The sequence below is a fragment of the Clinocottus analis genome, unplaced genomic scaffold, assembly GCF_023055335.1.
Source record: "Clinocottus analis isolate CAN_PGR_092001 unplaced genomic scaffold, fCliAna1.0.p SCAF_21, whole genome shotgun sequence".
NCBI lineage: Eukaryota > Metazoa > Chordata > Actinopteri > Perciformes > Cottidae > Clinocottus > Clinocottus analis.
In genome coordinates, this window is record NW_027175943.1 from 14,334,027 (window position 1) to 14,346,012 (window position 11,986).

The window sequence follows — 11,986 nt, forward strand, 5'->3', positions numbered from 1 at the left end:
ACATGTTTACATGTTTTCATGTTTACACGTTTACATGTTTACATGTTTTCATGTTTACATGTTTACATACAGGAGTTTGTAAGCAGGCGGTTCATAACACCAACAGAGTGCAGTCTTCCTGAACACTCAATATATTCATAAAGTGCATCAGCTCATCGTGAAATGCAGCCCAGAGAAGAAACATGAACATTTCAACCTGAACGCTGCTTCAGTGAAGTCTGATGAAACATGAGCACAGAACCAGCACACACACAGAACCAGCACACACACAGAACCAGCACACACACAGAACCAGCTCACACACAGAACCAGCTCACACACAGAACCAGCACACACACAGAACCAGCACACACACAGAACCAGCACACACACAGAACCAGCACACACACAGAACCAGCACACACACAGAACCAGCTCACGCGTCGTCACAATAACCCTGTTGGAGCTGTTTCAACACCTCTGAACCTTTTGACAAGCAAACAACAGAACTCAACCCGAGTCCCGAGTCCTGAATCCCGAGTCCCGAGTCCTGAATCCTGAGTCCTGAATCCTGAGTCCTGAATCCTGAGTCCTGCTCTCTGAACTGCACTCTGCTCCCCTCCCCCTCATGCGCCGCTCTCCTAAACTTATCAACCGCCTCTGACCCCCGATACCCACAGGAGGGGGAGGGGGGGGGGGGGGGGGGTGGGGGGGGGTGAGGGGGAGGGGAATGAGGGGGGGCCGAGGGGGCAATGAGGGGGGGCTGGGCGGGATGAGTGGGGCGGGTCAGTGGGGGGGGGTACTGAGGGGAATGTGAGAGGAGTTGTTGGAGGAAGGCAGCGGTCTGATAAGCCTTGTGGGAGGAGGCAGCGTGGGATGGAGGGAAGGAGAGCCTCCATCAGATGGGAGGTGCAACGAGGAGTTCACACCAGCACAAAGACTCGTGAGAGCGGTTCTGTGCCGCTGCGTCCCGACAGGAACTGAGACGCTGGAGCTTCATCACTTCCACCGACAGCTCTGATAGAGCAGCCGCATACCACATACCTCCAGAGATAAGGCTGCAGGAGGAACGCTTAACAACACACACTGCACAGGAGAGGAGAAGAAGAAGAGGGAGAGGAGAAGGGAAGAGGAGAAGGGAAGAGGAGAAGGGAAGAGGAGAAGGGAAGAGGACTCTGAAGGAAGCTCGAGGGTGAAGGTGTAGACGTCTCGTGGAGGAAAGCAGCAGCGACCTGGAGGACGAGCAGCCGGAGGCCCGACAGCACCATGTGAGTAGAGACGCTCATCACTCACACACACTCCTCTTGGTTCTCTGAGCTGAAAGCTAAAGATCTTTACTGCTGACGGACATGAAGCAACAGGCCAAGAGGGCTGAGGTCATGGAACTAATGACCACAGCGTCTTTGTTCCAGACAATAGAAAACTAGAACGATGGAACAATAGAAACCCTCCCGTCAGCGTCTGAGCGCCACAACACTGCTGAGAGTTCATCCACAAGAGGACGAGCTCATGCCTGAAGGAGAAAGTCAACTGTAAATAATAACTTCTATCTAAATGACTCATGAAGCAGGAATCTGAAGCGCGTCTTCCTCCTGGAAGCAGCTCAGAGGCCACAAGGCTCCAGACAAAGAGCTCCATGGAGAAACTCCTTCACTGAGGTCACACAATGAAATGACACATTACAACTCAACCCATTAAGACCAGAGAGGAGGACACACACACACACACACACACCCACACACACACACACACACACGACCTTCCACCTCAAAACTGCTCTTGAACAATGGGACTGTGAGGTGTACACAGCGCTCAGCAGCAGCATCTCCATCACGATGTTCAGTAAACGTGAACTGAACGCACAATTTGTCACACACACAAGTCCATATTCATCAGTAAAAAACATGAGTTTTATCTCAAGTGATGTTTCATCTCATATCTATCAGAGTGAAGGACGAGGCCATTGTTCCCAAACGCAGCAACAAACAATAATAATATAGAATATAGTTAATGTTATGATGAAGACACAGACCTGCAGACTCCTGAACATCACAGCAGCCTGGTGTTGTACATGTACACACATGTGTACACACACATATATATATATATATATATATATATATATATATATATATATATATATATATATATATATATATATATATATATACATATATATACACATGTATATATATACATATATATACATATACATATATATATGTATACATATACATATGTATATATATATATATATATACATACACATATACATATACATATGTATATATATATATATATATACATATATATATACACACACACGCACACACACACACACACACGCACACACACACACACACACACACACACACACACACTTCATCTCTCCTCCTTAGGACTTCATGTCTTGTTTCTTTTGCACAATCAGCTCTGATAATCGTCACAGACGCGTCACACAGCTCTGACCTCTGAGTGACCTCTGAGTGACCTCTGAGTGACCTGTGAGGGAACGAGCCTCTGATGAGGTACAAAAGTGTTGTGTAGTGTTGTGTAGTGTTGTGTAGTGTTGTGTAGCGATGGCATGGACTCCCTCAGCGTCTCGCAGGAGCACAAACACACACGTGTTGGCTGCAGTGTCACTTCCTGTCCACAGCTCATCATGAGCGTGTCCGGCGCTCTGGAGCAGGGCGCTCACCACCAGGCCCTGGACCTGTCAGAGGAGCTGCCGCACCACCACCACCACCACCACGGCAACCTCCACCCGCACCTCCACCTCTCCAGCTCTCTGGCCTCCACGGCGGCCGTGGGCGGCGGCAGGGAGACGCCGTCCCGCGTGGTCGTGCCGCCGCCGTACTCCGCGGCCGACAGCCTGGAGGCGCCTCTGGAGCTGCGCGGCTCTCTGGACTGCTGGGCCTGCTCGGTGCTGGTGACGGCCCAGAACCTGCTCATCGCCTCCGTCAACGCCTGCCTCGCCGCGCTGGTGTTCGGGACCGTCCTGACGCCGGCCATCGTCATGGTGGTGTTCGGCTTCCTGTGCCACTCCACGGTGAGAAGGGAGGGAAGGAGGGAAGGAAGGAGGGAAGGAGGGAAGGAGGGAAGGAAGGAGGGAAGGAGGGAAGGAGCGCCGGGTTTGAGTCCAGTGTGGAGGCTCTTTGCTGCGATATAATTATTTATCAGATTCACAACTCTCTGTTCTATTTGTCCTTCATCTGACCTCAACATCTAAACCCATTAAATGTGTTTGCGTGTTAGGGAGGATGAATGTTTACTCACATGTCTCCTCAAAAGGAGAGAGGAAAGGAGACAGAACTGCATCCATCTCTTCACATAACATCTGAAAGTCCTAATCTCATAACTTTGATCCAAAAAGTTCCAAACATCGTGCCGGGGGCTTAGGGCGGGGCTTGGCTCCACCGGCGAGGAGAAGGTTTATAATCTGATAAGTCGAGGTTCCTTCAGATGTGGAGGAGATGTAAGAGCTGAGGGGGTGAGGGGTGAGGAGGTGAGGGGGTGAGGAGGTGAGGGGTGAGGAGGTGAGGGGGTGAGGGGTGAGGAGGTGAGGGAGCAGCGTCACGACACTTTAAAGGCTGCTTGGGGACTTAATGCTCTTGGGATCAGACGACTATAAAGATGTGCAGAATGTGACGTGCAGAAACATAGAAGAAGACTTGTACCCCGAACAAAACAAGCTCCTGACCCGTGAGGCGGTCACAATGACCTGAACCCCAACATGTCACCGCGGTTCAGAGCCTCCTGATGGCGTTGTGCTGCTTAATGAGCGGAGAGACGCTGCTGCTCACGGCCTCATGTGACAGCAGCTTACAGGATTATCAGGACCAGGAGGATGGAGAGAGGGGGAGGGATCAAAAGAGAGAAGGAAAAGTATGAAGACAGGTGGGATAAGTATTTAGGGTTCTAGGAACTGAACAAGAGCGAGAACATTCCAGTTATTCTGGCGTCACGCTCATCAAAGACACAGCGAGCGCAATACTTCACACCAGGAAAAACAAGCAGAGCGCTCATTGCTTTCCCTTCACTCTTTTACTCCCTCCCTCCTTCCCTCCTTATTCACTCCCTCCTTCCCTCCTTCCCTCCTTCCCTCCTCCCTCCCTCCTGTGCATTCCGTCTCCAGCTGGAGTCTCTCTGAGCTGTATCTCTGTATCTCTGTGTCTCTGTGTCTCTGTATCTCTGTATCTCTGTGTCTCTGTGTCTCTGTATCTCTGTATCTCTGTGTCTCTGTGTCTCTGCTTCCATCCAGACGTCATCGTTGTGTTTCTGTTCTTCCGTCTGAGACGTCTGCGTGAAGTGAGATCCTTCATGTTGTACAACTGTTAAAGTGAAGGCTCAAACCTTTACATGATGAATACTCTTCTCTCTCCTGAGCGCCTGCAGGAATACTTTCTGCTCTTCTGTCCTGCACCGAGCGTTCAGCTCATCCTTCATGGTGATAAGGACGATCCTCTCCCACACTGACGTGACCCTTTCACCCCTTTTACCTCCTCTCCCTCCTCGCACCAGCCTTCAGCTCAGCAACACGTGCACATGCACACACTGCGTTCATACACACACACACACACACACACACGTTTCTACCAAGATCCTGGTTACTGTTGTCAGAATATAATTTAGTGATCATCTGACTGAGACTCATGTGAGCGAGTGAGAGATCTCCTCCTGGCGTCTACGAGTGCAAAGATGACTTTAAAATACTAAATTAAACACTTAAAGGCCCAGAACTCTCACCAGGTTGAAAATGTGCAGCTGACCTCTGACCTCCCTGTGAAGGAAGGTTTAATAAACAGATATTCTGATAACAATCCACATGATTATGACTGGATAGGAATAGTAATGGATAAGGGGAAGGTTGGACTCTTCTTATCCTGTTGAAGCTGCCCTTGAGCAAGGCCTTTAACACATCACTGCTCGGCCTTAGCGACTTGCCTGTTGGCCAACTTCCAGGTTGAACAACACACTTCCTGTGCGGCATCCTGTCACATCCTTCCCTCCGCCTGTCTCCTCTCCACCAGGTGCGTCCTCACGGGACGACGCCCTACTGCTCGGACCTGCTGACGGACGGCGGCTGCGTGGCTCTGCTGGTGGTGGGCTTCCTGCTGGTGACGCCTCTGCTGGTGCTGGCGCTGGCGGCGTACTGCCGCCTGGCCCGGCACCTCCAGCTGGGCCTGTGCTTCATCCCCTACAGCCGGGCCGTGTACAAGAACCTGCCGGCCGCCCGGCACCGGGGAAAGAGCGCCGGCTGCTGCGGAGGCCGAGACGCCGCCGACGGAGGAGGGAAGGGGAAGGTCTGGGTGTGAGAGGAAGATGAGGGAGGGAGGAAGACCATGTGATGAAGAATATGAAGGCAACTGAACAAGAGAGCAGGGTTGATGACGGAGGCGAGAAGCAGCCAGAGGGAGGAAGTGATGTAACAACCAGCTGAACATCCTGATAACTATTGTTACAAAACTAATGACTGATGGCTCCACTTCAACACTTTGCATTGTTCTGGGGGGAAATACATGATGTACTAAAGTATTTGTTGGTATAATTACAAATAAATCATTATTACTATGGTATATGTTGGTATTATTCCACTGGCACATCATTTTTTACAGTTACTGGAAATTTGTCACTTTTGAGTTACAGCATGGTTTCTACTAATTACATATATATAATTACTAATTACATATATATATATATATATCTATATATTTATATATGTATATATGTACACATATATGTATATATGTACATATATACATATATGTATATATATATATATATATATATATATATATATATATATATATATATATATATATATATATATACATATATGTATATATATATACATATATGTATATATATATATATATATATATATATATAGATGCTATTTCTTGTGTTTTTCATTTTCATTTTCATTTTAATAAATAAAGTGTTGGATTCAGCTGATTCGAGTCTGTATTGTATGGAAGCCCATTTCAGACACACACACAAAATAATTAAAGATTTAGGACCCAAAAAAACCTGTTTTTTTTCCATTGACTTGAAAAAATGCAACAAAAAAACTGTTTCATTCCAGGAGAGAAATGAGAACTTGACTACTGACTATAATTGTCAAAATTACAGTTACAGTATGGAAGCTCATTCCAGCCATACGGAAAAAAATATGACGAAAAAAATAAAATTAGGATGAAAAAAAAAAAAGAACCAAAAAAAAATAAAAAAATAGGACGAAATAAAAAAAAATAATTAGGGACCGAAAAAAACAAAAATAATATATGTGTGGACTTTGCATTTTACTCAGGTATTAAAAATTGTCAATGGAACCACAACAATGTACTTTGTCTGTACATATATATATATATATATATATATATATATATATATACATACACATAAATAACGTATTGCTTAGATGTTTTTTTTTTATTATTATTTTCGTGAACAAAAAAAAAACAAAAAAAAAACAAAAATATATATATATATATATATACATATATATATATATATATATATATACATATATATATATATATATATATATATATACATATATATATATATATATATATATATATATATATATATATATATATATATATATATACATATATATATATATATATATATATATATATATATATATATATATATATATATATATACACATACACATAAATAACGTATTGCTTAGATGTTTTTTTTTTTATTATTATTTTCGTGAACAAAAAAAAAACAAAAAAAAAAAAGTTAAATTTTTTTTTGTCCCTAATTTTTTTTTTGGTCCTAATGTTTTTTGTGTGGCGGGAATGGGCTTCTTTGTGTTCTTCGTGATGGAGGAAAATAAAGCTCCACACTCAGCACACAGTGAACATCTGTCTCCCCCTAGCGGCCACGGAGCAGAATGACACGTGACCGTTCACTAAATGATTTATGATCCTGATACACGTGTATGACAAATTGTAGTACTCTGGGAACTATTGTCGTATACTCATATACTCATATTCATCTCAATCATGTTGGTGTGTGATAATAATAGAGTAAAGAGGTTTTACTGGGAAAACATAAAATAACAATCAAAACAAAGAGTAATGTTCAGCGCCTGAGGAGTAAATGTGTCAGGTGTGCTCGTTTAGTTACTGCTTTCATTTACTCATGAACACAAGACGAATTACACTCAATCTCACTTTGTAGAAAACTATTTGAGAACTTGACAGATGTAAAATAATTCTGGTCCAGTGGCTCAGCCCGTTAGACTCGGGTCCAGAATACATTTCACTAACAACTAAACTCTCCGGGACGGAAACTAAACCAACACACAGACCACAGGCTCGTTGGAGATGAGCCAGTTCTGCGCAGAATCGATCGCCGACGATCGACGCGCAATGCATGCCGGTTATATTTGTGTCCGACTTGCGCCCGGCTTGCTCTGACGTCATGCACACGTGATCAACGGTAGTCTCACCGGAGCAAGGCGGCCGTCGATTTCAGAGGCAGACGCTGCAGCAGCTCTCCACCGCCTGCGTGGCCCAGTGCATGATGGGAAACGCCTGCTGTCGCCACATCAGAGAGCTGATTGGCTCTTAGATCTGACAGCAAAAACCACGTGTTGTAGAAAATCCTTAATTTATGTGTAGTTGTAATACTTAACGCTTGATTGTTGACTATTAGTCTCAGGTTGAATCTAAAAACATATTTTGTGTGGTTTATAATAGAAAATCGTATTTATACAACACATCAAAACCAGTAGAAATGTATTTCACAGGCAGACATAAAAACAACAAAGGATGCAGCGACACACACATTTCTGCATGAATATATATTTATAACCACATATGAATACATTCAAACGTGAACTGAAAAGTACAAGTAGACTACATATCGGAACTAACAGGAAGTATTTTATTCCGTAACTTCCTGTTAATACTTTGAAGGCAGCTGAAAACTGTCCGACTTGATCGCAGTATTTGTCGCCGCCTCCAGCAGCTCTCTCTGGACTCACGAGAGAAGAGAAAAGTCCAGAAAACTGCAGTGAAATCGGTCGTTTTTAACTAAGTAATCCCCCTCGCTTCCGGGTCACGTGGTACAGTCTGGTCCAATAGGAACTCAAGACGCATCAGTTTCTTTACTAACAGAGAGAGGAGTGACTTCTTAGTTTAGACAAATATAGTGTCAACTGACTTATAAACGCGATCTGAACGTTTCAAATCATATAATCATTCCGCTCTGACGCGACATGAGGGAGAAAAGTCATGTTGACGTTTACCTGCCGGACGGACGTCAAGCCGCCCTCTGGAGCCTCTAGCGGGGAACACAGGGAACTGCACCACGATGCGCCTCAGACGTTTGGGCTTGTGACTCTTTTTTAAATAAAGTAATGTACATTTTCCGCCATTCTGAGATACGACATGAAATGCAAACATGTGCATCTTCAATCAACAGCTCACCAATAGGTCGTTATCCTCAAAGAGTTATGTTTTATTGGACTATCATCGTTATGAAATACTAGAGACCCCACAACTGTTGTTACTGTGAATACATGTATACATGTTTCTATTATTGCATTACTTGTGTTATTGGATCTGTTTGGACGTTGTCTTTTTCCCACTCTGTACCATTTTATGTGCCTTGTTGACCTGGTTATGACGTAACATCTCGTCCCGAACTACCAAAAAATGCCTCAAAACCTTGTCAAGGTCATTCCTGCTGCAGAGCCCGACATGCACAAAGGTGTTTAAAAGAGCTCATAACGCTACTAACAGAGTGAAGTCCACACAAAGGCAGCAAGCGCCTAAGTTTAAAACTGTCTTAACGCTTAAGGAATCACAAACAACACAGTTGTTAAATGCACTTTTTGTAACAAAAGAGAAAATAAAGTAATTTAGTGTTAACAAAACCGCACGCACACACACACACACACACACACACACACACACACACACACACACACACACACACACACACACACACACACACACACACAGCAGCAGCAGCAGCAATAGCAACAGTAGCAACAACAGCAACAGTTCAACAAAAGCAGCAGCAACAACAGTAGCAACAGCAGCATTAGCATTAGCAGCAGCAGCAGTGCTGTGTGTGATTAAATACGACTGCACATGTAAATAATAAGTTACAGCAGCTGAGCATGACCACGCCCCCACCACCCAATTATCAAATATCTATCACTTTTAATTATAAAATAATAACTGTCAGAAACACAACGCGTTCTCACTGCAGAGAAGCAGCAGCTCTACGAGCTGGAGGGACGATGGGAAACCTTCACAGGAATGAGAGACGCTGGACCTCAGAATAAAGACACCTCAAGGTTTTAACCAGAGGATCTTGACCTCTTGAAGGAGACCTTAAGTCAAACTGCTGCTACAGCGTTTGCTCTCTAATCGTTGGCTGCAAGTTTATCCAGGTAATCGTTAAGCCTCTGAGACTGAAGGAGGTCAAGAGAGAAGGAACAACACAGGAGACAGTGTGTGTTCACTACACAAGTGGAGCTCGAGGAGGACAAGAAGGACTTGTTGTTTTCTCTTCTCCCGTTCAGGAGAGGGACTGAAGGTGAGCAAAACGCCCTCAAGGAACTGGATTCACTTTGAAGATGTTGGAGATCGAAGATTTATGCAGTGAAACAAAATAAATTGCCTTTGGAAAACATGATTTTAATCTTTTTGCAACCTATCCTTCTGCATGTCAAAAAGCGTTTATCAAGATGGTGTCTGTGTAACTGTAACTGTAAACCTGTGTTCATCCCCAGCATGCCCACCGCAGGAGAGAGGACTCCCTCTTCCACTTCTGTCGACTCGGCCGCAACAGACAGGTACGTTCAGAGGAGCGGTGAGTGTGACTGACACCTTCATCATGCCACGCTGAGTCACACTGCATGTAAAACCCAGGAATGATTGTTTGATCTGTGCATGCAGCACCAAAGATGAAACCCCATCGGGGTCAGTCTCAGAAACACCCAAGAAGTCCTCAAAGAAGTCCAGGAAGACCCCCGACAGCCTGAACAAAGTCTACAACTCTGTGCTCAACAGTGTCTTTGGGGCGGTAAGTAGCTCACACTGTGTGTGGTTTCATCTGGTTGTGTAGATGTGGCTGTGTGGACCTCTGTTGTGTCCCTGTGACCTTTGACCTCTTCAAACAGTTTATGGCTTTTTACACCAGTTTCCCCATTCCTGCAACATTTATACACACATGTATTCAGTAAAATGTGTGTCTGCCCACAGCCACAGGCCGAGGACTTATGAATCCATATTGTGAATGATTAACATCTCTACACAACGCAGCGGGCGTTCATCTTTTTCCTGTTAACGGCGGCGTCTCAGACATTATAACGTCAGAAGAGAAGCAGAAGTCAGAGTGCTCTCAGTGCTTTCTCAAGCAGCTGTCACTAAGCCTGCAGCGTCCGCAGCTTTAGAGGCTCGTCAGCTGAAGCTTACTGCCTCTCTTCATCGGGTTTATCCAAATGATGAGCACTGCCCAAACCCAAGAAGATATTCACCTGTTCCACTGTGTGGACCCGGTCCTACCTGGGAACTGTCCTCTACGAGGCCTTCGGTCCTTCTATGGCGAACACTTCAGTCATTAGCGTGCATAATGCACACGCTAATGAACCGCTAAGTGCCCACAAATCCTCGACATTAAAAGCAGCGCGTGGATTTAATTAGACGTTGGTGCAGAGGTTCGCACAGGTCACTTTTTATTTTGCAAAGAAATAATCAAAATGCATTAACAGTTGAACGTGTGCGTTGTTGCATCTGTTCCTGCAGGAGAGAGAACTCGCTCAGGCCGAGCTGGACGGTAAGTCTGTCTGGTAGATTACAGTCACTGCAGTTATTAACATGTTAATAGTTCCATCATTATTATCATTATTATAGTCATTATTTGATCTGATGAACTGCTTCTCTCCCACAGAGTTGCAGGAGGCCTTCAAAGAGTTTGACTACGATCAAGATGGCTACCTGAACTACAAAGACGTGGCTGAATGCATGAGGACGATGGGCTACATGCCCACGGAGATGGAGCTGCTGGAGATCGTTCAGCAGATCAAGATGAGAAGTGAGCCGATGAGGTTACAGGACACAAGGAGGTCCAGCGCGGCTCTGACACCTCTCTCCTCTCCTCAGTGGGCGGGCTCATGGACTTTGAGGACTTCACTGAACTGATGGGGCCGAGGATGATGGGCGAGACCGCCGACATGCTGGGACTCAAAGAGCTGCAGTCGGCCTTCGTGCACGTCAGTCAAATGATTAAAGACGCTAAATGACAGGAGGAAGGGTTATTTTAAAGAGTTTACCAGACCTGCAGGGAGCTTTAGGCTGTACGCAACACACTCGGTCCAGAGGAAAACCAGCTTTCTTACAGTTTTCTTCTTCTATTTTCTAAAAGTTTGACCTGAACGGGGACGGGAAGATCAACCAGGACGAGATGAAGGAGGCCATCAAGTCCATGCTGGGGGAGAAGCTGAAGAAAGGCGAGCTGGAGGACATCATCAAGGAGCTGGACATCAACGCAGACGGAAGCATCGACTTTGAAGGTGACTTCAGGAGTTCAGGCACATTTATACGTCTGGTGAGGATCGTCCATTAGATCCTGAAGGGAGGTAAAGTTATGTATTTAATCTTTTACTGGAATCTGTAGTCAACTGATCCCAGACAGAGGTTTGGATGATTGACAGGTGGGATGAATTGGTAAAAAGCCACCTGCCCTCTACCTGCTTCCTTCCTTTCTGCATCTGTTTCTGTGGAACAACAGATTATTATGCAGGAGGCTGAGCAACACCAGCCAATGCACATTTGATTGTGTGTCTGTCTCACATTGTTGGTCATACTTGTGTGTCACATGCTGTGTTGTGTGTTGTGTGCACTCACTGGTTGCTCTCCTCTCTCCTCTCCAGAGTTTGTGATGATGCTCTCCATCCGCTAACGGCTCCTTCCACCGATAGTTCACACAGCTTCCATCCCATAATAACTCAGTAATGTTTGTAATGTGT

The 11,986-nt window shown here is 45.0% G+C and overlaps 2 protein-coding genes across 2 annotated transcripts; both read left to right on the forward strand.

The window, feature by feature from the left end:
- The first annotated feature begins 1,150 nt into the window (after nucleotides 1-1,150).
- Nucleotides 1,151-5,409, forward strand: tmem88b (transmembrane protein 88 b). Its single transcript, XM_068588198.1, has 3 exons — nucleotides 1,151-1,247; nucleotides 2,636-3,028; nucleotides 5,010-5,409. Exons 2-3 carry the CDS (start codon nucleotides 2,642-2,644, stop codon nucleotides 5,292-5,294), a joined length of 672 nt encoding a protein of 223 aa, XP_068444299.1. The 5' UTR covers nucleotides 1,151-1,247; nucleotides 2,636-2,641; the 3' UTR covers nucleotides 5,295-5,409.
- A 3,907-nt stretch (nucleotides 5,410-9,316) lies between these two features.
- LOC137792364 (calcium-binding protein 2-like) lies at nucleotides 9,317-11,977 on the forward strand. The gene is made up of 8 exons (XM_068588018.1): nucleotides 9,317-9,552; nucleotides 9,749-9,811; nucleotides 9,915-10,041; nucleotides 10,764-10,794; nucleotides 10,909-11,052; nucleotides 11,121-11,230; nucleotides 11,383-11,530; nucleotides 11,891-11,977. The coding sequence occupies exons 2-8, from the start codon at nucleotides 9,750-9,752 to the stop codon at nucleotides 11,917-11,919; spliced, it is 651 nt and encodes a 216-aa protein (XP_068444119.1). The 5' UTR covers nucleotides 9,317-9,552; nucleotide 9,749; the 3' UTR covers nucleotides 11,920-11,977.
- The last annotated feature ends 9 nt before the right edge of the window (nucleotides 11,978-11,986 follow it).

Bases quoted from the DNA above. Each gene is read 5' to 3' on its own strand.
- tmem88b (XM_068588198.1), top strand. From the start codon at position 2,642: ATGAGCGTGTCCGGCGCTCTGGAGCAGGGCGCTCACCACCAGGCCCTG. The intron at 3,029-5,009 runs GTGAGAAGGGAG...CCTCTCCACCAG, and splicing joins GCTTCCTGTGCCACTCCACG to GTGCGTCCTCACGGGACGAC.
- LOC137792364 (XM_068588018.1), top strand. From the start codon at position 9,750: ATGCCCACCGCAGGAGAGAGGACTCCCTCTTCCACTTCTGTCGACTCG. The intron at 10,042-10,763 runs GTAAGTAGCTCA...CTGTTCCTGCAG, and splicing joins TCAACAGTGTCTTTGGGGCG to GAGAGAGAACTCGCTCAGGC. The intron at 11,053-11,120 runs GTGAGCCGATGA...TCCTCTCCTCAG, and splicing joins TCAGCAGATCAAGATGAGAA to TGGGCGGGCTCATGGACTTT.